This window comes from Sapajus apella, unplaced genomic scaffold (assembly GCF_009761245.1).
Source record: "Sapajus apella isolate SASKATOON/1434 unplaced genomic scaffold, GSC_monkey_1.0 scaffold51, whole genome shotgun sequence".
NCBI classification, from domain to species: Eukaryota; Metazoa; Chordata; class Mammalia; order Primates; family Cebidae; genus Sapajus; species Sapajus apella.
Genome location: NW_022436991.1, coordinates 8,780,844 through 8,804,627, shown reverse-complemented (window position 1 = coordinate 8,804,627; position 23,784 = coordinate 8,780,844). Strand labels below are relative to the sequence as shown.

General features: G+C 50.7%; 1 protein-coding gene across 11 annotated transcripts in view; it reads right to left on the bottom strand.

The window, feature by feature from the left end:
- Positions 1-379: 379 nt before the first annotated feature.
- POLR3E (RNA polymerase III subunit E) overlaps positions 380-23,784 on the bottom strand; it is a 35,472-nt gene continuing 12,067 nt past the window's right edge. For 4 of the 11 annotated variants that reach the window (XM_032242919.1, XM_032242918.1, XM_032242921.1 and 1 more), the window contains 17 exons: positions 23,255-23,370; positions 22,785-22,867; positions 18,254-18,361; positions 17,848-17,897; positions 16,735-16,854; positions 15,242-15,327; positions 14,938-14,982; positions 14,771-14,862; positions 13,105-13,225; positions 8,297-8,378; positions 7,961-8,020; positions 7,716-7,873; positions 7,055-7,116; positions 6,095-6,606; positions 4,617-4,694; positions 1,996-2,121; positions 380-1,154 (listed from right to left, as the gene is read on the bottom strand). In XM_032242919.1, the coding sequence (XP_032098810.1) occupies positions 1,098-1,154; positions 1,996-2,121; positions 4,617-4,694; positions 6,095-6,606; positions 7,055-7,116; positions 7,716-7,873; positions 7,961-8,020; positions 8,297-8,378; positions 13,105-13,225; positions 14,771-14,862; positions 14,938-14,982; positions 15,242-15,327; positions 16,735-16,854; positions 17,848-17,897; positions 18,254-18,361; positions 22,785-22,867; positions 23,255-23,370 (1,956 nt within the window). In that variant the 3' untranslated portion in view covers positions 380-1,097. Of the gene's footprint in view, positions 1,155-1,995; positions 2,612-4,616; positions 4,695-6,094; positions 6,607-7,054; positions 7,117-7,715; positions 7,874-7,960; positions 8,021-8,296; positions 8,379-13,104; positions 13,226-14,770; positions 14,863-14,937; positions 14,983-15,241; positions 15,328-16,734; positions 16,855-17,847; positions 17,898-18,253; positions 18,362-22,784; positions 22,868-23,254; positions 23,371-23,784 lie in introns of those variants that run through there. The other 7 variants (XM_032242923.1, XM_032242926.1, XM_032242924.1 and 4 more) reach the window with 4 other exon arrangements.

Genomic DNA, 23,784 nt, shown 5'->3' with positions numbered 1-23,784 from the left:
TTCTCTTGGTGTCTTTTTTCCAGTTTCTCGTCTCTGCACCAGCAGAGAGGGACTCACAGGACCCTGTAAGGCTGGACCCTATACAAATTGAGAGTGTTGAGGAAAGTGTAAAATGCCAGATTTTGAAGACTTGGTACAAAAAAAGGTAAATATTTTTGTTAAATGTTGATGTTTTAGATATTTGGGGCTAATATGCTAAAATATGACCTTTTTAAACTATTTTAATGTGGCTGCTAGAAACTTTCAAAATTGCGTGACTTGCCCATTCCTAGTGGACAGTGCTGCTCTCTCACTCCACTGGCTCCATTCCCTCTAGATCCATGTAATGCTTGAGTCCAAGATTGCCCTCCTGTAACCATTTGAAGATAGCACCATGATGCTAGTTTAGTGTTAGCATTTATTTTTAAAAATACACAAAATAGAAATTTTTACATCAAAGTGTGATTACCTCACTTACACATTGTTCCATACTTACCTGGTTTTGTTTGCATCTTTCTGCAAACATTAAGAGGAGATGGATTTGATTCTAATTTTTTTTGCTATGGTTCGTGTAAACAGTTGAGACTGCTACATAAAGTAGGTTGTTGTCAAAGGTAAAGTGGCGACAGAATCCCAACAGTAGAGCAATTCAATTTGGTCTAATGAAATCGGTGGCGGTCTTAGCAGATAGATAATCCAAGACTAAATATCGTCTTCTAGGCATTTTAAAAATTAAAAACTTTTGAGGTTTTCTTCATGTTGTAAACATAACTTAGACCTTGTTGGCATTAAGTTTACCAAAAAAAAAATCTTAAACCATAATTTTTATCATCCTGCCCATGTCAGTATACACTCTCTTTATTATGAGAATGAAACCAAATAATAAGCAAAATACATCAGGAATTTCAAATTGTACTGCAAAGAAGGTCCCAGCTGGTCTCTTCTGGGAGTGACCTAACTGAGCCTGCCACTGGCTGAGGAGGATCCCTTCTGTCCACTGCACCATAAGATGGTCAGTTCCTCTTGCTCTGTCGTCTGAAGCAAGTTGAGGCTTTACTTCTGGTTCCGCCCTACATCCTTGGGCTTGGATTTGCTGTGTTAGTGGTTTGCTACTACTGTCAAGACTGTACTGTCCCTTTAAGGTACCACATGCCACCATAGCTTACACAGCAGTCCTATGAGTAGAGAAACAGAGTAAGTGCAGATTTTTGCAGGAAAGGGAGTTAACTACAGTCTGTCCACAGTATCGACACTTGATTAATGATTAGTGAATACAATACAAATGGGAAATCAAAAACTGCCTAAGCACACCACCATGGTTACTACCAGCCTCTCAGGGGTATTTTAAGAGTGAGGGCCTACAAGATACAAATACTGACATGCCCAGAACAGGGTGCTTAAAAAACAGATCAAAACAGACATTGTCATCAGTTTTCTATGTCTCAGTGTTGCTGCAAATATGATATTTGTACTACATTCAGTTCAGAAAAGCATTACAGGTTGTACATTAGGTGCTTTCCTATAGTAAACATGATATTCCTTTTTAAATTTAAAAATGGATTCTACTGAAAGTCATATATATATATGGCTATGGCAACAATCAGGATAGTCATCCAAAATTCAAGGGGGAGTGGAGTGAGGATTTTCAGCTAGGCCCTGTCATGTTAGAAGATGCCAACCCACTGCCAAGCTCGTCCAACCCACCTTATTTTGTTCTATTTTCTTTTAGCAGCCTGAACCCATGGTTTTTAGTTTTTGTCTCTAGTGATAAACAGAAGAGAGGGATGAGAAAGGGGCCTTACTGGCCCAACCAGAAAGGGGAACTAAGCACTCATGGCTATATTCTTTCCCCTGTGACTATACTGTTTGATCATTAACAGTTACTGAAGACAAGACTGTCTGGGGAGGGGTCCCAGGGAAGCCTGATTTCATATACACAAAGACACTTGAGTCCTTTCTACAGGCCATCAGCCCCTTGCGGAGGCTTTGGTATTGTTATGCACAAAACAAATGTACCTTCAGTACTTTATCCACCTCCTGTTTACTGAGATCTTCTCCACACTCTTGAGTCAACCGAGACTGGATCATGTTTCGGCGTACTCGGTAATTTTTGGAAAAAATTTCAAGCAAAACCTGTCGATGCTTTAGTAGCAAAAACATGTTATTATGGGAAACAGTGATCTAAAAAGAGAAACATCCCCGAACAAGACACCCAAGCCATGCACGTAACTTTGTGTTGCAGTCTCTGATAAAAACCCTTACCCAGCACTTCTGGTTAAAGATGAGCCAAGTCATCTGTAGAGAACCAGCATGCCAGTGTACAGAAATAAAGGCAGTAATGCTGTGTGTGGAAACTTGAATATAAATAAAAATAAAATATATGCCAGCATGAGAGGATGAGTGGCTTGAACAGATTTCTGCATGGGAAAATGCAGGCGTGTATCTGACTTAGCAGGCAGGGGAAGCCACAATGTAAGCTGCACAGAGATGAGAACAGTGTGTCAAAACTGGTGTGAAAACGCACAAACATGCCATGTATCCATGAAACAGGATGTCGTAAAATACGTTACACCCCAAAATAATTAAATACAAAAGATTGAATTCACTATGTCTAATATCTGTCATAAGAATTCTGAAAAAAACAAATTAACAGAATTTTGTAAGAACTCAATTGTCTAGTATAATAATGACCCACACCAGGGCACATCTGAAATTGTACTGATATACAGAATAATGAAAACTTCCTTAGTTTGGGATAAAGGAAAGACTACAGACTAAATCTAAAAGACCAAGTCTGAAAACTTAAACAATGGGCAACTCTCTTAAAGATGCTTCATGTATTACTGTTTGTCTGGGCCTAGAATTTTAAGAGGTAAATTATTTGCCTCTTAAAATTCTAGGCCCAGACAAATAGTAACACATGAGGGTTAAAAGCAAGTCAGTTTAAGACATGAAAGAATGCAGACAACATCTCTCTCTAGAAGCTAAAGCAAGGAAGAAGCAGAGATTCTAGAATTCAGCAACAGACATGGGGAAGAGCCAGTCTCACTGGAGAAGCTTCCAGGGAACTAGCTTAATTAAGCAAAGTTATCATCCTTGGTACGCACGTTTTCAGAACATTACACAAGTGAAAACAGGAAGTAGTGAATGAGGAAATGCAATCATTGTATATTACTGATGTTTGGCCTTAAAATGAACAGATTTGCAATTCATTCCATGACAATGCCACATATAAACAATGATGGCCAATTAAACTAAAAAATAAGTGTAAAGACCAGCCTGGCCAACAATGGTGAGACCCCATCTCTACTAAACATACAAAAATCAGCTGGGTGCGGCGGCACAAGCCTGTAACCCCAGCTACTTGGGTGGCTGACTCATAACAATCGCTTCAACCCAGGAGGTGTGAGCTGAGACGGCACCTCTGCACTCCAGCCTGGCTGACAGAGCAAGAGCCAGATGCTGCCTCAAAGAAAAAAAAAAAAAATTGGCATAACTTATCTTTACATCTCTACATTCTCCTAAAATAGTTGAGAGCTAAATCTCATCGACAGCGGGAGGCCCATTGCTAACAAGCTGACTTTTTAAAAGATGGGGCAGCTCTTTAAGTGGTATCTTTTGGTGATTTAAATGCCTATGATCCCAACACTTGGGGAGACCAAGGAAGGAGAACTGCTTGAAGCCAGGAGTTCCAGACTAGCCTGGCCAACATAGTGAGACCCTGTTTCCATTAAAAAAATAGTAGTAATAAAAGTGGTCACCTCTAGGGGTGGCAGTCAGGTCAGGCGGTGCAAGAGCTTTCCTATTAACACTTTTTACTTTTTTGTTAGCAGTTGTCAGGGAAAAAACTTGATTTTTAAAAAATCTGCATTTACTTTTTTCCTTTTGGTTATCAAAGTACTTCAGATGCCCTCTTCTGGCCAAAAGCACCCAAGCTTGCTCAGGAAAAGGCCCCGGCCCTTTAGATCCTCACCCTGCCAGCTGGCTCCCCTTAAGAGGCAGCTGGGGACAAGAGAGCTCAGCAGGACTTCTGCTCACCCCTTTCTGACACCTTAGGAGCAGGACCTAGACAAGGTCAGACCAACTGGCATTTTTTTGTTTTTGTTGGGATGGAGTCTTGCTGTCACCAGGTTGGAGTGCAGTGGCACAATCTCGTCTCACTGCAATCTCCACCTCCCAGGTTCAAGCAGTTCTCCTGTCTCAGCCTCCTGAGTAGCTGGGACTACAGGCGCACACCACCATGCCCAGCTAATTGTTTTTGTTTTGTATTTTTAGTAGAGAAGGGATTTCACCATGTTGGCCAGGCTGGTCTCAAACTCCTGACCTCAGGTGATCTACCTGCCTCTGCCTCCCATACAGGTATGAACCGCTGTGCCCAGCCTGTATTTTTTAAAAGATTATTCTGTTGGAGTTGGACCATAGACTGGCATCTGGGAACCACTGGTTTAGGTTCAAATTATTGGCACGTACAGCTTATTTTGTCAGAGTACAGACTTGCAGCAGAACATCTAAAACCGAGTGTGCCAGAAAATCTGAAATGTGTGGCTGCACTTCAGGTCCTCACGTCCCCCAAGGCCTGCAACCGTGCAGGAAACCCCTCCTACTCTTGGAGAAGATGGCAGTGAAGATCACCTCACCTGATCGCTCATATCTCCAGACTCCCAGAGGGCAAACACTTTCTGCTCATCCGGGGAAGCAGCAGTCTGTGGGGGAAACTGACCAAGACCCAGGTGTGAGTTGCTTGTCTGTCCTACTCCATGGATCCACTTGCTTGCCTCACCCCTCCCTGTCTGTACCAACCCAGTTTGAGGAACATGGGTCTACTCCAGCAACCCAGAACAACTTCACTCATCTCAGGCAGGCACCCTACCTGGCCTGGCCCAACTCATGAAGAAAGGTGAGCGTGTGGAGACCCAGACCCATGTGCTGAGCGGGCAGGTGCCGCAAATCCTGCCAGTACTTCCCACATAAGGCCTCACCCAGGGGGCTGCCTGCCAGCAGGGCCAATCCCCTGAGACAGCACAGCATGGGCTCCACAGAGCCTCCTGTCCTAGTTTCTTTTCCTTGTATATGGGGATGGGCCTTGGCCTCAGATCATTACCCAAGGCTGCAAGCACTCCTGACCTTGGCAATGCAAACATCAACACTGTCTTAGAGACCGCCACAGCCCCACCTCACCCCGTTTTGCTGCCAGGTCTGGGCTGAGCCTTGTGGGAAAGTAGTACCAAAAACGCATCCCTCAAGCTGCACCTGGTGTTCTCCATCCTCAGCGCAGTGAAACAGGCCCCGGCACGCACTCCACCGCTCCCTGTCAAGGCCCCTCCCAGTGACAGAAAAGCCGGGGCAGGGGGCTTGCTACACCACACTCAAGGCCTGGCACTGCAAGTGCTGAGAGCACAGCGCTGTGCTAGTCAGCTTGCTTCCAATGCACAGGGAGGCCCCCGGGACCCAGGCCCAAACCGCGGCACTGGCGCAGCTGGGGGGAGGCACTCGGCTCATCTTAGCAGAAAGCATTCAAAACTCAGGGCCGCTACGCTGAGGTCCAGCTCTGCTACCTCCTAGGTAGAGACCTTTAAATGCTCATTTCACTCCTTGGAGCCTCAGTTTCTTTATCTGCAGATTGCAAACATCAAATGACCTTGGAAGTCAAATCATTACAAACAATGGCAAAGCTAGTAGGAAAAGGTCACATGCTCTTGGTCGGGGGCGGGGGAGGCGGGGTGAGAAACCAGGCAGGGGACCTGCCTTCACTCGGCCCTGCCACAGGCTGGGCCTTCAGACACCATATTTAGCCCCTACCGCAGTTCTATGACAAAACAAAACCCACCGCGATCCCACTTTCTGAGGATAGAACCTGAGAGAGGCTGACTTGCCTATGTCACATCTAGGTCCACATGAGAGCAGCTGCTCACCAATAACAGCCTCCCATGTCCCCACGTGGCCTCCCAACAGCTGGTTCCCCCTATTCTTCCCCTCTTCCCCCACAGGCAGGGCTCAGGGCCTTCACCAGCTGAGCAGACATCTCCCCACGGCTCCTTTTTGCGCAGGTGCCCTCCCGAGGGGCTGAGGGCAGCCTCCTTTATCCACCAGGCCTGGCGGCGCGGGCTCTACTTACAGGCACCAGTATCTGCTTGCAACCAGCGGCCAGCACCGTGTCCTGCAGCATGCGGTCCGAGATGCCGCTGAAGAGCGTGTGGCCAGGGGGCAGGCTGGCCAAGTGCAGGTTGAAGAGGCGCTTGAGTTCGCTCAGCGTGAGCACAAACTGTCTCTGAAAGGTGGCCTCCACAAAGGCCCTCAGTTCCCGGGCCACGGGGGCGCTAGCACAGCCCGGGGGTGGATGCCCGTTGAAGCTGTCCGTGCCCACAGCCCGCCCGGGAGGCAGCCCGTTGGCCAGTCTGCTGTGGAGGCCGCCGCTGGGGGAAGTGTCCATGGGCTCCTCCTCGTCGTCGTCGTCCTCGCCCTCCTCGCTCACTGGCTCCTCCTTGATTCGCACACCGGGCGGGACCGCCGGCGCCCTCAGCTGCTCCTTCCGCCGCTGCAGCTCCCGCTCCAGCAACGCGTGGTTCTGCTGGGCCTTCGTTTTGGCTACTTGGATCCTCTGGTCCCCAGAGACCAGCCCGGCAGGCCCTGCAGGGAGGAAGGCGGCAATGCTCAGGAGGGCACAGCGAGCCAAAGCCAAAGGCTCAGCAGGGGACAGTGGGGCTGAAGCAAGCAGACCCATCCCGGTCTCGGAAATCAGCCACCCATCAGTGGAGGAGTGAGAACTGTCTCCATGTCCCCAAGTGCCAGGGATGGATGCGGAGATGGGTGCCACCAAGTTCCCCCCAGCAGCTCCTCCCGGCTGCTTCTGTTGACCCAATGGGTCTAGCACCCAGACCTGGCCCTGGAATCTGCAAGCCCCCATCCCTGAGGCTTTGCTGCTGTGCAAGGGACCAGCTGCGGTCTGTGGGTGGCAGGAAAGGAAGGAGGGTCAGGGGTGAGCGGTGAGAGCCCTCCACCCTTTCCAGGTCCCGGCCTGACAAGCTCTAGAACAGCAGCCCCTCCGGAGCCACCCAGCCCAAAGCCCCTCACACACCTGATTGTGCATCCGGCTTCTTTGGCATGGTTTCCTTTACAAGATTATAGACTTTTTCCAGTCTGAAAAGAAGAGTAACCCCATTAACTTTAAACCATGTTCCTACCATCTGCTTCACAAGAGAAACACCCAACCCCTAGGGCCCAGGACGCGCTGGTTACTGACGACAGCGCAGGCTTGGAGCTTAGCCAGCTCCCCTGGGTCCCTCTTCTGGCAGCGCACACCACTCTGACCTGTCAGTCTCCTGGCAACGCTCCTCTCCCGTCCCCTCAGCCCCCAGGTCCCTGCGCTCGCTCCTGAGTGATCCTGTCTCCATCACATCCCTCTTCCCCGAGCCCTTCGAGCACTACCTCCCTGATGACCGGGTACTGGCTGCGCGTCCTGCACTGAAAGGAGGGCAGGATCAGCCAGCAACAATTATGAGTGTGGGGAGAGCTTGCTGCCCGCGGACCCCCCACCTGCCCTTCATGCCCAGATCCAGCCCAACTGCACTTCCCTAGATGTGGGGTTTCCAGAGACTGCCCAGATTGGCCCTGACAGTTCTCCCCACCCCTGGACTCGGGGTTGCTGGAAACCGCCTGGATCTGCCCTGATGCTGCTCCCCTAAGACGCGGGGTTGCCGGGACCACTGGGCTGCCCCTCCCTGGCCGCAGGCGCTTACTTGGCCTGGATACCCGTCCACAGCATGTGCTGCCGCTGGACCACATCCGGGTGCTTCTTGATGAACTCCCCGTCATAAGGCAGAATGAACTCCCAGCCTTTGTTGATCCTCACCACGGCCATGTGCTCCAGGAAGTCCTTCACGTCCTCGGCGCAGAGCTGGAGGGGAGGGGGCCTGAGGTGAGGCACAGCCAGGCCCCCTCCCCTCCAGCAGCAGCCTGGGCCTCAGACCACAAAGACACTTACTTTGGTCACTGTTGCCACCTCCTTCCTAACCACCCAGCGGCTCTGTGTGAACTTCCACATCTGAGGGAGAAGAAGCAGCGCATTCCAGTGGCAGCCACGGATTGCTCCCACAACTGTCCCCAAAACTCACCTGGTGGGCCTGGGAGCCAGAGCCTGGGACAGACCTGGGCTCCTGGCGTGGGTTCTTCCTAGCAGTGTGGCCTCAGACAGTCCCTTCATCTCTATGCCTCCCTCCTTTTCTCCTCCATAAGGGAGCTCCAGGCTCCTCTCAGAAACCGTGCATCACCACCCCCCTCTTCCACACTCCCATGGGTCCAGAGAACCCAAAGTACTTACAACGAAGTCTCGGCCCCTGCAGAGAACCTCAGCAGGCACGCCACTGTGAGGGCTGGATGAGTCCTTGGGGTACAGGATGTCACTGCCAAAGCAGGTGAGGGTGGTGGGTCAGTCCCTGTCCTGAGCCCCCTTTACCGCTGCCCCTCCAGGCTGAGCCCCAGCCCACGCCTCTTTCCAACGTGGGCTGAGTACTGGTCTGAGCCCCGAGAGCTCCCCTCAGGAGCCACATCTGTGAACACAGACATGGGAAAGAAGCACCCCCCTACCCCACACACCCCCACAAAAGTTCTTCCTCTTATTACCCCTCAACCCACCATGTACACTAGCCTCATCTTAAGCCCCTGCGCGTTCAGGGAGAGGTCACGGGCTCAGAGACAGACAAGGCGAGGAACAGCCCGGGACCTCAAGGAGCCCAAGACGCTGGAAGACAAATGGTCCCTGTGCAGGACACCAAGAGAAAAGGGGATGAAGCCATCCGCAAGCTCTTGGCCACCTGCTGAAGGGTAGGTATGAACCGAGGCCAGAGGCAGGGGAGGCGTGTTATCCCTGCGAGAGAAGAGGCCCAGCACTCAAGGCTCAGGGAACTTCAGGGTAAAGTCCAGGGTCTGACAGCAGGGCACGAGGCTCTCCAAGTGTAGCCCTGACCCAGCTCCAGCCGCAGGCCCTGCAGCCCAGGTCAGCCCCGGCCGCGTGTGTTCTGACTGCTGCTCCCTCTGCTGCAGGCCTTCCCCTTGCCCCTGCTCAGGTCCACCGGGCAGCCAACTGTCGCTCATCCTGCAAGGCCACTCTCTCTGGGGACAGGAACTCTGCCAACATGGCTCATCGCTGCCACCACAGTGAAGGTACCTCTTAAGTGTGTGCTGACGTAACAAGCCTGGTCCATGACCTCTGCATTCAGGGAGCTCAACTGTAACAGCCCCGTCCTCAGGGGCAGTGTCTGAATGAGAGTCCTGTCCATGGCACAGAACGAGCAGTCTGGCCACAGTGACTAAAAGGCGGCATGGATTTTGTGTTGTCTCCTCACAGGGACACAGAGGACTCTCACCCAGGGGTCCCTGACGTGGCAGTGTGGGCAGCAGCAGAGCAGGGCTCAGAAGCACCGGAACAGACAGAATGCCCACAGTCCCCGAGTTCCTACCTAATAGTCCCCAGGACAGGGCGTAGTAACTAAGAGGAGCAGCACCTCCAGGGAACACATGCCATACTGGGTGCAGAGTCCAGGGCTGAGCCACGAGGGTTGGACTCTAACCCGGCTCTGCGGCTACCTTGCTGCAAGACTTTTGGCAAGTCCCATGCCTCTCTGGGCCAGTGTGTGACAGTCCTCAGGTGTGTGACAGTAGGACCCCTCTGGCTTTCATTCTTTCATGATATAAATATACATAGGTGGTCCCATGTAACATGTGATGTACCATTGCAAAAGCCTTCCGTGATGAAAACCATGTAACACAGGAGGACAGCCACAAAGCGCTGACAAAGTGCGCTGGGCATCTGTGGCGCAGTACAAGGGCGCCACCACGTGGCCGTAACACAAATATAATCCACGACTATGAGATAAGCTTTTGGCATTGCATTTTTTTTTTTTTTTTTTTGAGACTGAGTTTCGCTCTCGTTACCCAGGCTGGAGTGCAATGGCGCAATCTCGGCTCACCGCAGCCTCCGCCTCCTGGGTTCAGGCAATTCTCCTGCCTCAGCCTCCTGAGTAGCTGGGATTACAGGCACGTGCCACCATGCCCAGCTGATTTTTTGTATTTTTAGTAGAGACGGGGTTTCACCATGTTGACCAGGATGGTCTCGATCTCTTGACCTCGTGATCCACCCGCCTCGGCCTCCCAAAGTGCTGGGATTACAGGTGTGAGCCACCGCGCCCGGCCCTGCATTTTTTTTTAAATGAGCAGCATTTCACATTTTCTCACATTGCTCACCTTAAAAAGTGAGTTATTAATATAGTTTATACTACACCATTTAGAATTAATAGAATTCAAGCAAAATGTAGCCACATTATTTACCAAAGGTCTGCATTGCTAATATCCAGGCATTTTCCTGGGTACTGGGGACATAAAGGGGGAGTCAAAACAGACATCCTCAGTCCTTTGAAACTGATAGTCTAGTGGAGGCGGGAGATGGGTCTTGGGGAGGATTCACAGGAGAAGAGAAACTACTGAAAGGCGTCAAGCCACACACTCAAGACCTGTGATCCCCAGCAGAGTATGTAAAAAATTCACCCTTGGGGCTGGGCACAGTGCCTCACACCTGTAATCCCAGCACTTTGGGAGATCGAGACGGGTGGGTCACCTGAGGTCAGGAGTTCAAGACCAGCCTGGTCAACATGGTGAAACCTCATCTCTACTAAAAATACAAAAATTAGCTGGGTGTGGTGGCGGGCGCCTGTAATCCCAGATACTCAGGAGGCTGAGGCAGGAGGATCCCCTGAACCCGGGAGGCGGAGGGTGCAGTTTTTGCCACTGCCCTCCAGCCTGGGTGACAGAGCAAGATTCAGTCTCAAAAAAAGAAAAAATTTTACCCTTGGACACATCTGAATCAACCCATAGAAAGCCAAAAACAAAGAAGAATTCCCAAAAGCAGCCAGAAGAAAACAAAGGTAAACTGCCTTCAAAGAAATAAGAACAAAACTGCCAAGAGAAGCAATTAAATCAGAATATAACAAAACTACATCAATGGGTGGAAAGGAAAATCACCTCCAATCTAGAATTATAGAACAAAGGTGAAATAGACATTTCCAAATACACACAAACCAAGGAAATGCATTATCAACAGACCCACATTCAAAGAAATACTACAGCATTCTTTAGACAGAAGGAAATGATCCCAATAGAAACTCAGAGATGCAGAAAGGAATGATAACTAAATCATAAACATGTGAGTAAAGCTTATTGACTGACTGAATACAGTAATGTCTTATGGGGTTGAAAATATAGAGAATTAACATATATCTGGCCAGGTGCAGTGGTTCACGCCTGTAATCCCAGCACTTTGGAAGGCCAAGGCAGATGCATCACCTGAGGTCAGAAGTTGGAGACCAGCCTGGTCAACACAGCACAACCCCTACCTCTACTAAAAATATAAAAATTAGCCGGGCACGGTGGCTCAAGCCTGTAATCCCAGCACTTTGGGAGGCCGAGGCAGGTGGATCACGAGGTCAAGAGATCGAGACCATCCTGGTCAACACGGTGAAACCCCGTCTCTACTAAAACTACAAAAAATCAGCTGGGCCTGGTGGCGCGTGCCTGTAATCCCAGCTACTCAGGAGGCTGAGGCAGGAGAATTGCCTGAACCCAGGAGGCGGAGGTTGCGGTGAGCCGAGATCGCGCCATTGCACTCCAGCCTGGGTAACAAGAGCAAAACTCTGTCTCAAAAAAAAAAAAAAATATATATATAAAAATTAGCCGGGCGCGGTGGTGGGCACCTGTAACCCCAGCTACTTGGAAGGCTGAGGCAGGAGAACTGCTTGAGCCCGGAAGGCAGAGGTTGCAGTGAGCCAAGACGGCACCATTGGCACTCCAGCCTGGGCGACAGAGTGAGAGAGACCCTGTCTCAAAAGAAATAAAAAAATAAAAAATAAAACACACCAATCATGTGCTCTCTTCGGCAGCACATATACTAAAATTGGAACGATAGAGAAGACTGGTAAATTAAAAATACACACACACCCCAATCCAGCAGCATATAAGTAGAAAGAAGGACAGACATGAAATACTCTAAGATCTCTGAATAGTTTGGAACGGGGTGAAAAGCAGCAATTAACGAGGGTGATCAATATATGAGCCTTCCAAGTTAGCAGGAAAAAAAAAAAAAACCAGAAATGAATCCAGCAGATGGTAAGAATGATATAAAAATCCAATGTAGGCAGGACAAAGGGTACTATCGGGTGATTATAATTAAGAACACTCTATTGTATATTTTCAAATAGCTAGAAAAGTGAAGTTTGAATGTGCTCAACACAAAGAAATGAGAAATGTTTGAGGTGATATGTTAATTGCCCTAATTTGATCATGACATCGTATACACATATTGAGATTTCACACTGCCCCCCATAAATATGTACATTATTTGTCAATTTAAAAAACGTTTAAATGCAATATAGGCAGGACAAACAGCACTGTAGATTTAAACCCAAAGCACCAGTAACTGCATTAGATTTTTTTTTTTTTTTTTTTTGGAGACGGAGTTTCGCTCGTTACCCAGGCTGGAGTGCAATGGCGCGATCTCAGCTCACCGCAACCTCCGCCTCCTGGGTTCAGGCAATTCTCCTGCCTCAGCCTCCTGAGTAGCTGGGACTACAGGCACGCGCCACCATGCCCAGCTAATTTTTTGTAGTTTTAGTAGAGACGGGGTTTCACCATGTTGACCGGGATGGTCTCGATCTCTTGACCTCGTGATCCACCCGCCTCGGCCTCCCAAAGTGCTGGGATTACAGGCTTGAGCCCGGCCTGCATTAGATTTAAATGGAGCAAATGCTCCCATTAAGAGAATACAGCATAGGCCGGGCGCAGTGGCTCACGCCTGTAATCCCAACACTTTGGGAGGTTGCGGTGGGTGGATCACTTGAGGTCAGGATTTGAGACCAGCCTGGCCAACATAGTGAAATCCTGTCTCTACTAAAAATACAAAAACTAGCTGGGTGTGGTGGTGCGCACCTGTAATCCCAACTACTCGGAAGGCTGAGGCAGGAGAATCGCTTGAACCTCGGAGGCAGAGGTTGCAGTGAGTCAGGATCGCACCACTGCGCTCCAGCCTGGGCAACAGGAGCAAAACTCTGCCTTAAGAAGAAACAAAAAACCGCAACTCACCTCTTCACCACCCAGTTCCCTTGGACCAACATCGCCACCTTCTGGATGCCCCGCAGAACAGCCACAGAATCGATGGAGGGGCCCAGGAGGCTCATCAAGTTGGCGAAAGGCATGACCTTCACTGAGGAGGAAGCAGGAGACATCAGACAGAGAGGGGCTGGCCCTTCCTTCCCCTCCACCAAGAGTCTGTATAGCTTCAAGCTCACGTAATACCCCCAGAATGTGGTAACTAACAGTAATGACACCCATCACAGCCCACAGCTGACACTCACAGGCTGCTCACTGCAGGCCCCGCGGGCACTGGGCACCTCATGGAATCCTTCTGAGCATTCTATGAGGAGGTGCCCCTTGAGCAAGACTGAGGCGTTCGACAGAGGAGGAAGGGTCTATTACTACTTAGACCTAGAAAGGCTCCAAAACTCACCCATGATCTCTTGGCTAGGAAGTGGCAGAGCCAGGAAGTGAACCCAGGCCACCTGGTTCCAGTTGGTGCCCACAATCATTGTGCTCTGCTGACCTCAACTCCCGCCAAGTGAGCCATGGACAGGGCCCAGGGAAAGTCCAAAATTTAGAAGGGCACGGTGGCTCACGCCTGTCATCACAGCACTTCAGGAGGCTGAGGCAGGCGGATCACTTGAGGCCAGCAGTTTGAGACTAGCCTGGCCAACAAGGCAAAACCCCATCTCCACTAAAAGTACAAAAATTAGCAGGGCGTGGTGGTGCGCCTGTAGTTCCAGCTACTTGGGAGGCTGAGGCATGAGAACTGCTTGAACCCGGAAAGTGGAGGTTGCAATGAGCAGAGATCGTGCCACTGCACCCCAGCCTGAGCAAGACTGTCTCAAAAAAAAAAAAAAAAAAAAAAAAAGCCCAAAGTCCTCTGCAAGAAGGCAACCTACAGTCCCGGGCATATCAGGGAGCTCCCCTCTCTCTTCTTTGACTCCCAAGAGTTCATGGTGGTATCTCAGAGGAGGAGCCCAGGTTCTGGGGCACTATGATGAGCTCAAGGCTCAGGTCTGCTGTTCACCAGCCACAGGCACCCTAAAGATTCTGGCCCTCAGAGTCCTTTGAGAAAAGGAGACCAGTCCCTCTAGTGCCGGGTCTGGTGAGGGTACCCAGAAGCAGTACCAGTGAAGACAGTCATGAAAATGACCCTTGTTTGGCCAGCGCAGTGGTGCCTGCTTACAGTCGCAGCCACTCAGGAGGCTGAGCAGGAGGATCACTTACCCCAAGGAGTTATACAGCAAAACCCTGTCTCTTTTTTAAAAAAAAAAAAAAAAAAAAAAAAAGCCCCTAGTCCACGCTGACATACAGGGCTCTGTACTAAGCCCTTTACGAGCCTCCTCTCTCTGAGTCCTCACTTTGACCCCAGGAACTATCATTAGTCTCTTTTCACAGAAAAACAAAGCCTCAGAAAGGTTAGTCACCTGCCCAAGTGCATGGCAGGCAAGTGGCGAGGATGGCACAGGAACCCCGAGCCCGCCTGCGAGAGCCGGCTGCGCTGCTGTCCTGCATTATCTTTTTAGACGAGGATGCAGCTGCAAAGCCAGGCAGCCTGTGGCCAGCAGGGGCCTCTGGCCTTGCCCCTTGGTCCTCACTGTCCCACAGAGTCCATTCCTCAGGAGCCACTGGGACAGGGGCCCCAGGAGGACAGAGGATGGGCACCTACCGTTCTTCATCAGGATCTTGATCTGATCAGCCAGGGGCAGTGTGCGCAGCTGGGCCATGGACAGGACGTTGCTGGGGGCCACAGGCTTGTCTCTGGGGAAAGCAGAGGGGGTGGGTTAGAGGCAACTAATCCAAAAAGGGAGAGGGCATCCCGCCACCTCTACTCACTTCTCCTCCTCCTGGCTGGGCGGCATCAGCATCAACAGGTACTCACTGCAGGGACAGGGCAGGGGCAGAGTCAGGGCCGATCCAGGCTAGACCCTCCTCAGTCAGCCCACCACTGCCCTTCCCCAGAAGCCCCAAGCCCTTGCAGAAAAGGGGACCAACTCTTTCCAGGCCCACCTTCTTGGCCTTCTCCAGAGGACAATGGGCTCCACCCTGCTGCTAGAGGAGGATCCACACCGAAGGGAACACTCCCACCCGGGGCCCCTGGGCCAGCATCCAGCTTACATGCTGGCCCAGACCATCCCACCTGGGTGACTTGACGAGCTCTGTGTTCTCCACCCCGCTCGAGCCTGGGCATAGCAGGTACTGGCGCTCGTGCTCAGAGCGGCTGTCCTGTTGGAGGAGAGGAGGGTGTGAGAAGAGCCTCAGCCGATGGCCCTGGTCTGGGCCCCCTCCCCAAGGTCTCCCCTGCCTTCCACTCATGGGCAGCCACACGACCACGTCCAACCTCCTAAGCATGGCACCCAAGGCCTCTGATGTGGCCTCAGCCACCCATCTTCCTGGCCTTATGACATGCCCAGCCCCAGCCCCCAAGCCTTGGTGCCCTGTCTGTAACACAGGTACATCGCCGGCAATGACAAAATGATGGCTAACGTTCACTGAGCACCTAGGATGTGCTGGACTCTGTTCCACTGGGTGTAAATATACTAACTCACCCCATTCTCAAAATAACTCGGCAAGGTAGGTACTATGATTACTACTCTCATTTTATAAATAAGAAAACTGAGGCTCAGAGAGGTTAGGTAACATGCCCAAGGTCACACAGCAGGAAACTGCAATGTTCCGAGGTTTGACCCTGAGTCTAAGGGTTTACCAACACAAACCTCTTCCAGGAAGGTTCCAGAGGCTTCCCACCCCAGGAAACATTGGGAGCCTGGCCCATGGTGTCTTTGGAAGCTTCCCCCACTTAATACATAGTTTCAAGGGTTAGGTTCTAAAGTCAATGCACCAGGGCCAGGTGGCCATGGCTCATGCCTGTAATCCCAGCATTTTGGGAGCCTGAGGCAGGCAGACCACTTGAAGTCAGGAGTTCAAGACCAGACTGGCCAACATGGTGAAACCCCGTCTCTATTAAAAATACAAAAAAAAAAAAAAAAAAAAAAAAAAAAAATTAGCTGGTGTAGTGGCAGGTGCCTGTAGTCCTAGCTACCTGGGAGGTTGAGGCAGGAGAACTGCTTGAACCCAGGATACAAAGAATGCAGTGAGCTGAGATTGAGCCACTAAACTCCAGCCAGGGTGTCAGAATGAGACTGTCTCAAAACACAACAAAACAAAACAAAACAAAAAAGTAAATAAAGTCAGTGCACCAGATGAAAACCACATATAGTAAAAACTCCTCCTGGGCAGGCGTGCCAGGAGCTTTGGGGCAGACAACAGACGACCAGCTCTCCAGGGCAGCACCAGAGAACACGTCTGGCCTGCGTTCAGGACCTGGGCACAGGAAAAATATGTAACCAGACACCAGTCCCGCTGCCAGCCCAGCAAGATGCCCACACCCGGGGCCAAACCCCACCCAGGGAACCTCGGACTCCAATCTTTTTCTCTTGATCCCCTGGGGCCCACGCTAAATGGCTCGGCTGCAGTGAAATGGAAACTGCCCACAGGACTAAATCCTCTCTTTGTGGCTAGGACTCATGAATGTGACTTAAGTTCAAGGTGAGACATGGAGGCCACATCCTGACCTTTTGGGCATGGGGTGTTACCCCCAGGGCTCCATGAGGCCTGCTCATCCTCGCTCACCTTCAGGCCATAGTAATGCAGGTGGACCCAGGCCTCCTCCGCATGCTTCTTCTGCAGGAACTCATAGGACTGCACGCGGCGCTGGCGGGCCTGCTCTGACTCGGGCCGGGAGAACCGTACCTGGGGTGTTAAGGGGTAGAACTCATGCTCTCAGGCCTGTGACCCTTCCTGGGCTGCCATCTCGGCCTCTGCCAGGAGACCAGAGAACTCTGTATCAAGGTTTTCCCTGCCCCTTCCTTTCCTGGCACAGGTCGTTTAAATCCCATTCCAGCCGCGTCCCTCCCGGAGCTGTCTGCACACATTGGGGAGCGGCTTATACTTGTTTGTGCCTGCCCAGCCCACAGCTTTGAGGGGGATTACAAAGTCCCAGGCACCTGAGCTGGCAGAGTCCTTACAGCACACAGGCCCAAGGACGCCTTTTCTAACAAGGGCTGCGCGTCCCCCAAAGCAGAAGGGAGTTTCTATGGTCCTACGAAGCTACTGAGAGAAGAGGGTGAGCTCTCTGAGCCACCTCCATGTCAGTTACGCCAGTGTTCCCCAGTCCTCAAGGACATCCGAACACTCACCATTCTTTAGCCATACTTGTGTACGATCATTCCATGTGCATTTTTTTTTTTTTGGTACTACTCATTTTAATCTAAATATGCTTAAATAGGGAAAACTTTACAAACCATAAATGGAAAGTTAAGGTTCTTCGAAAAATCCTTAAAATTCAGGAATAACTATTAAAACAAAAACTATTCATCTGTGCCCCATAAAGAGGATAGAATCACAGTTAATTGACTTTGGCTCAGTTAAGATACAGGTTTCATGGCAGAGCTGGCCTGCAGGTCCTCGGGGCTCCAGGCCCCAGCTTCCTGCTCCCAAGTGATTCCAGCCGAGCCTCAGGGACCCATCTCCTGCATCCAGCCAGGGCTCTGTCTTATGTGCAGCTGGGAAACTCAGGATGTTCCACTCAGGCACCCAGCAAGAAGGCTCAAAAGCACAGACCCTGTTTGTTCCACCTGCTTCCTGGGAGGACCCGCTACCCCTTGGTCTCGGGGCTGCTGAGTTAATAAACTGGTCCTGCTGCCACCGAGGCAGCACCCTCCTTCCCCGGGGGCCAGGGCTCACCGTGATCTGCTTAACATCGTCTTCCGCCTCATCCTGTGAAGAGTCCCCTGCTGCAAGAGAGACAAGCCACTGCCTGCAGTCCTGGGGAGCCTCCACCTCCCTTCTCTCAACCCCACCCGCCAGGGAGGCCTCAGGCCAGAGTGTTGGGAATTCTCGAAGAGGGAACCGCCTAAGCCGGAGGTTCTCAAGTGGGGACACTTTTGCCCTGTCCCCCAGAGACACTGGGCAATGTGTGGTGATGTTTTTGTTCGTGACGACTGTGGGGTCGGTACTTCTGGCATCTAAGTAGGTAGAGGCTGGGATGCTGCTAAGCCTCCTATCATCCATCCCGTCCCTCTTCCCAGGACCAAGCCGCCCCACCAAGATTAAGGCAGGCAGGCAGCAGGGCTGGGGATCCCAGGCTTACCCTCGTTGGCTGCCTCCCTCTCCCGGTGCTTGGCGTCTGCCTTATCCAGGTAGGAGAAGCTGGGCCGCAGCTGCAGGATGCCATGTAAAGGTGTCAGGTGGAGCTCACCTGGCGGAGGAAGAAGGGCTTGGACCTGACTCTAGAAACCCACCCAATTTGGCTCAAGGGAGTCACCAAGTCCCCTGAATTCCTAGGCCTGCCGTCAAACTGCCTCCCATTCCCACTCCAGCCCCCAATCCTAGAGCCTTGGGACCGCCAGGCCGGAGGCCATCCCAACTCCACCTGGCCCTACTGGACACAGCAAGCACAAAGCCCAGACTAAGACACGAACCTGGACTCTTCTGCTTGAAGCTGCCACCTTCAGCCGCACCTCCCAGCCTGGTTCCACGCCTCTCTCCCCAGCTGCTTGCTCTGCCACATGAGGCAGCTAGTCCTCATCACATATACCCTGCTCTTTACCTTCCAGGCCTCAGCCAGAGCACCCTTACTGTCCCACCCCACACACTTGGATTTCCGCTCCTTACTATCCTCCACCTCTTGCTGTCAAAATCCCACCCGTTCCACTGGGAAGTCCACTAGTGCCACTGTGGCTGGAGAGGCCCTGCTGAAGCCGGGTGGAGGAGTGTCCACGTGGCTTCTGATCAAGACTATGACTTTTCCTTAGGGTCCCAGCTGCAAGGGATGTGGCTTTCGAGAATTACACGCTTGAGACATGGGTTCAAAATAGAAAACGATAGTTACATGGCACTACTTTTGATCCTACCCTGTTTTGTTTCCTGACTGCTCGGATTAATTTTGTTTATTGCATTTAAGACTCTAAATACTTACACACCTTGTACTTTTTACCAGCTTTGAGACATGACTCATGTACCATACAAGCCACTCATTTAAAGCATACAATTCAATTTATTTTATTTTATTTTTTTGAGATGGAGTCTCACTCTATTGCCCAGGCTGGAGTACAGTGGTACGGTCTTGGCTCACTGTAACCTCGGCCTCCTGAGTTCAAGTGATTCTCCTGCCTTGGCCTCCTGTATAACTGAGATTATAGGTGTGTGCCACCACGCCCAGCTAATTTTGTATATTCTCAGTAGAGATGAGGTTTTACCATGTTAGCCAGACTGTTCTCGAACAACTGGCCTCAGGTGATTCACCTACTTCAGCCTCCCAAAGTGCTGGGATTACAGGCGTGAGCCACCACTCCAAGCCACAATTCAATGTATTTTAACATATTCACAGGCCAGGCGCTGTGGCTCAAGCCTGTAATCCCAGCACTTTGGGAGTCCGAGGCGGGTGGATCACGAGGTCAAGAGATCGAGACCATCCTGGTCAACATGGTGAAACCCCATCTCTACTAAAACTACAAAAAATTAGCTGGGCATGGTGGCGCGTGCCTGTAATCCCAGCTACTCAGGAGGCTGAGGCAGGAGAATTGCCTGAACCCAGGAGGCGGAGGTTGCGGTGAGCCGAGATCGCGCCATTGCACTCCAGCCTGGGTAACAAGAGCGAGACTCCGTCTCAAAAAAAAAAAAAAAACATATTCACAAGACTGTGTAGCCAGTACAGTCAATTTTAGAACATTCTCATCACCCCAAAAAGAACCAGGCAATCCCTCCTCCACTCCCCACTAGTCCCTGGTAGCCACTAATCTACCTTCTCCCTCTGTGGATTTGCCTATTCTGGACATTTTATATACAGCCACACATCACTTAACAATGGGATAGGTTCTGAGAAGCATTGTCTGGCAATTTCATCACTGTGCAAACATCACAGAATGCACTTGTGCAAACCCAGATAGCAGAGCCTACGACATGCCCCGGTTCCATGCTATGTATGGCCTGTTGCTCCCAGGCTACACACTGTACAGCATGTTCCTCCCCTGAAAACTGTGGGCAGTTGTAACACAATGGTAAGCATTTGTGTATCAAAATATATTTAGGTGCAGTGGCTCATACCTGTAATCCCAGTACTTTGGGAGGTGGAGGCAGGAGGATGGCTTGAGCCCAGGAGTTTGAGACCAGCCTGGGCAGCATACCAAGACCCCATCTCAACCAAAAATTTTTTTTTAATTAGCCAGGCATGGTGGCATGGCCTATAGTCCCAGCTACTCAGGAGACTGAGGCAGGGGGATTGCTTGAGTCCAGGAGATTCAGGCTGCAGTGAGCTATGATCACCACTCTACTCCAGCCTGGTGACAGAGTGAGACCCAGTCTCCAAAAAAAAACAACAACAAAAACCCTAAAAACCCTCAACATAAAAATGGTACAGTAAAAGTATAGTATGAAAGATTACAAACAGCTGCTCTGGGTGAGAGAGGTAAGTGAATATGAAGGCCTGTGACATTACCATATACTACTGTAGACTTTATAAACACTGCACACTTAGGCCACACTAAATTTATGAAAAACAGGCTGGGTGAGGTGGCTCAGGCCTATAATTCCAACACTTTGGGAGGTCGAGGTGGATCACCTGAGGTCAGGAGTTCAAGACCAGCCAGGCCAACATGGCAAAACCCTGTCTCTACTAAAAATACAAAAATTAGCTGGGCATGGTGGTATGAGCCTGTTGTCCCAGCTACTCGGGAGTCTGGGACAATGGAATTGCTTGAACCCAAGAGGCAGAGGTTTCAGTGAGCCAAGATCGAGCTGTTACACTCCAGCCTGGGCGACAGAGTGAGACTCCCTCTAAAAAAATAAAATAAATTCATGGAAAATATATCTTTATTACATATGCTTTTTTCAAGACAGAGTCTTGCTCTGTTACCCAGGCTGCATGCAGTGCAGTGGCACAATCTTGGCTTACTGCAACCTCTGCCTCCCAGGCTCAAGCAATCCTCCCACCTCAGTCTCCTGAGTAGCTGGGACTAAGGGGTGACTGAGACATAATCACACAGCTGTGTCACCACTCCCAGCTGAGTTTTGTATTTTTGTAGAAAAGGGATTTCACTATGTTGCCCAGGCTTGTCTGAAACTCCTGGGCTCAAGCAATCGGCCTGCCTCAGCCTCCCAAAGCACTGGGATTACAGGTATGAGGCACCACGCCCAGCTATATGCCTTTTTTTTCCCTTTTTTCTTCTTTTTTTTTAAAAACTTTTTAAACTTTCTACTAAAAACTAAGACACAGGCCAAGTGTGGTGGCTTATGCCTGTAATCCTAGCACTTTGGGAGGTTGAGGAGGGCAGATCACCTGAGGTCAGGAGTTCGAGGCCAGCCTGGCTAACATGGTGAAACCCCATCTTAAAAAGAAGAAAAAAAAAAGAAGTTTTTTAAAAATTTAAAAGAAAAAAAAAATCAGCCAATGTGGTGGTGTGTGCCTGTAATCCTAGCTACTTGGGAGGCAGAGGCAGGAGAATTGCTTGAACCTGGGAGACAGATGTTGCAGTGAGCTGAGATTGCACCACTGCACTCCAGCCTGGATGACAGAGCAAGACTGTCTCAAAACAAAACAAGCAAACAAACGAAACCTATGACACAAACATACGAATTAGCCTAGGCCTACACAGGGTGAGGATCGTTAAGACATCACTAGGTGAGCAAATCTTTCAGCTCCATTATTATCTGACAGGACCACCGGTGTGTATGTAGTTGGTCACTGCCTGAGACATAATCACAGAGTGCATGGCTGTGAGCAAAGCACGTGGCTTCTTTCACTCAGCACAACGTTGTCAAGGCTCATCTGCATGGAAGCATCAATACTTTATTCCTTTCCGTGGTCAAATAATTGTGTTAATGGACCACATTCTGTTTTTCCATGAACCCAGCGGATAGGCATTTGGGTTGTTTCAATCACAAAGAATGCTACTGTGGAGGGCCAGGTGCAGTGGCTCAGGCCTGTAATCCCAGCACTTTGGGAGGCTGAGGCGGGTGGATCACGAGGTCAGGAGTTTGACACCAGCCTGGCCAACATGGTGAAACGCTGTCTCTACTAAAAATACAAAAAAAAAAATCAGGTGGGCATGGTGGTGCACATCTGTAGTCCCAGCTGCTCGGGAGCCGGAGGCAGGAGAATCGCTTGAACTGGGAGGTGGAGGTTGCAGCAAGCCTAGATCGTGCCATTGCACTCCAGCCTGGGCAACAGAGCAAGACTCCATCTTTAAAAAAAAAAAAGAAAAAAAAAAAGAATGCTACCGTGAATACCTATGTACGGTGTTTGTGTGGACACGTTTTCATTTGTCTTGGATAGATGCTGCCTAGCAATGGAATTGCTCTATCATAAGTTTTGTATTTAAAGACAAAATTCTGTCCCCAAACTTATGTTATGCTACTTGTATGTATCTGTGTCCCAGAAGGATGAATGAACTTGGAGCCCCACCCTAGCTGGTCAGGCAGTATCCAGTCGGCAGTCCCCAAAAGTGGTCACTTCCGGTACCCTGACAATGTGTCTTCCTGTTATTTCCGTACCTGCCCAGCCCTCACAGGTATCTAGCTTTCGGGGCAGGTGAGAGATGGACACCAGGCTGGGGAGGTTCTCTCCCTGCTCAGCCCCCCACACTGTGTGTCTCCCCCGCCCAGGGACACCCAGCCCCGGGTACCTTGCCTGTAGAGTGCAGCGGCGTAACGGGATGTGTTACTGGTCGTCTGGGAAGAGCAAAAGGTCTGTTTGTCCATCAGCTTCCTGGAGCACAGGGAAAAGCAATGTCACAGCGGCAGGCAGCTCTGAGCCAGAGACTGTGGCCACAGCCCACTCCACCCCCCAGACACCTCCTGAAGCGCCACAGCCAGGGACCAAGGCCCCAGGGCAGCCTAAGCTGGTCTCAGGAGGAAAGCCTAGGGCTGAGAAGACCCATGGCCTTGTTTGTAGACCAAGAGATGAGGAGTGGGTGAGAGCTCTGGGACCAGCTAGCCCAGGAGGGGAGGGTCTGAGACAGCACCAGCCCTCCAAAGGCTGGGACGCTGGTCGGGAGCCCAGCGATGGGGCAGAGGCAGTCAATGTATTTAAGGTCTTTGGGAGGCTCCTGTGTGAACACAGGGAAGCTGGGCGGGCTGGGGGCCGGGAACTCACGAGGAGTATGTGCTGGTCTCATCTGCGCAGGCCCCGTCCACGTTCAGCGCGATCTGCTCCCCTTTGCTGCGGCAATAGTTGGGGTTCAGGGTGTCGATGGCCATCTCAAGTTCTACCTGGAGGCACCAAGCACCCCCACCAGCTATGAGGTCCCCAAGGCACAGCTCCCCAAGGGACACCCCAACCCCGCCATGGCCACCTCCTAACCAGGTCCCTGACCAGAAGCAGGACTGACACATGTCCCCAAGGGCCCCTAGACTTCAGTCCACATCAAGGGCCACAAATCAAAATTCCAAAAAAAATCAGATTTTTTTTTTTTTTTGCAGGGGAGAAGAAGTAGAGTCCTGTAATCTTATTTGTCCTCCACTTCACTGCCAAAGATCTAAATTAGGTGACAACACTTAAAAATCAAGAGATTTCTCATAAAATCCTTACTTCTCACTTCTTTTGAAAAGCCAGCAGAAACGGCAGTACTGGGACAGCACTTCCATGTGGCTGCAGGGGCTAAAGGTGCAGATCCTCCATGGACA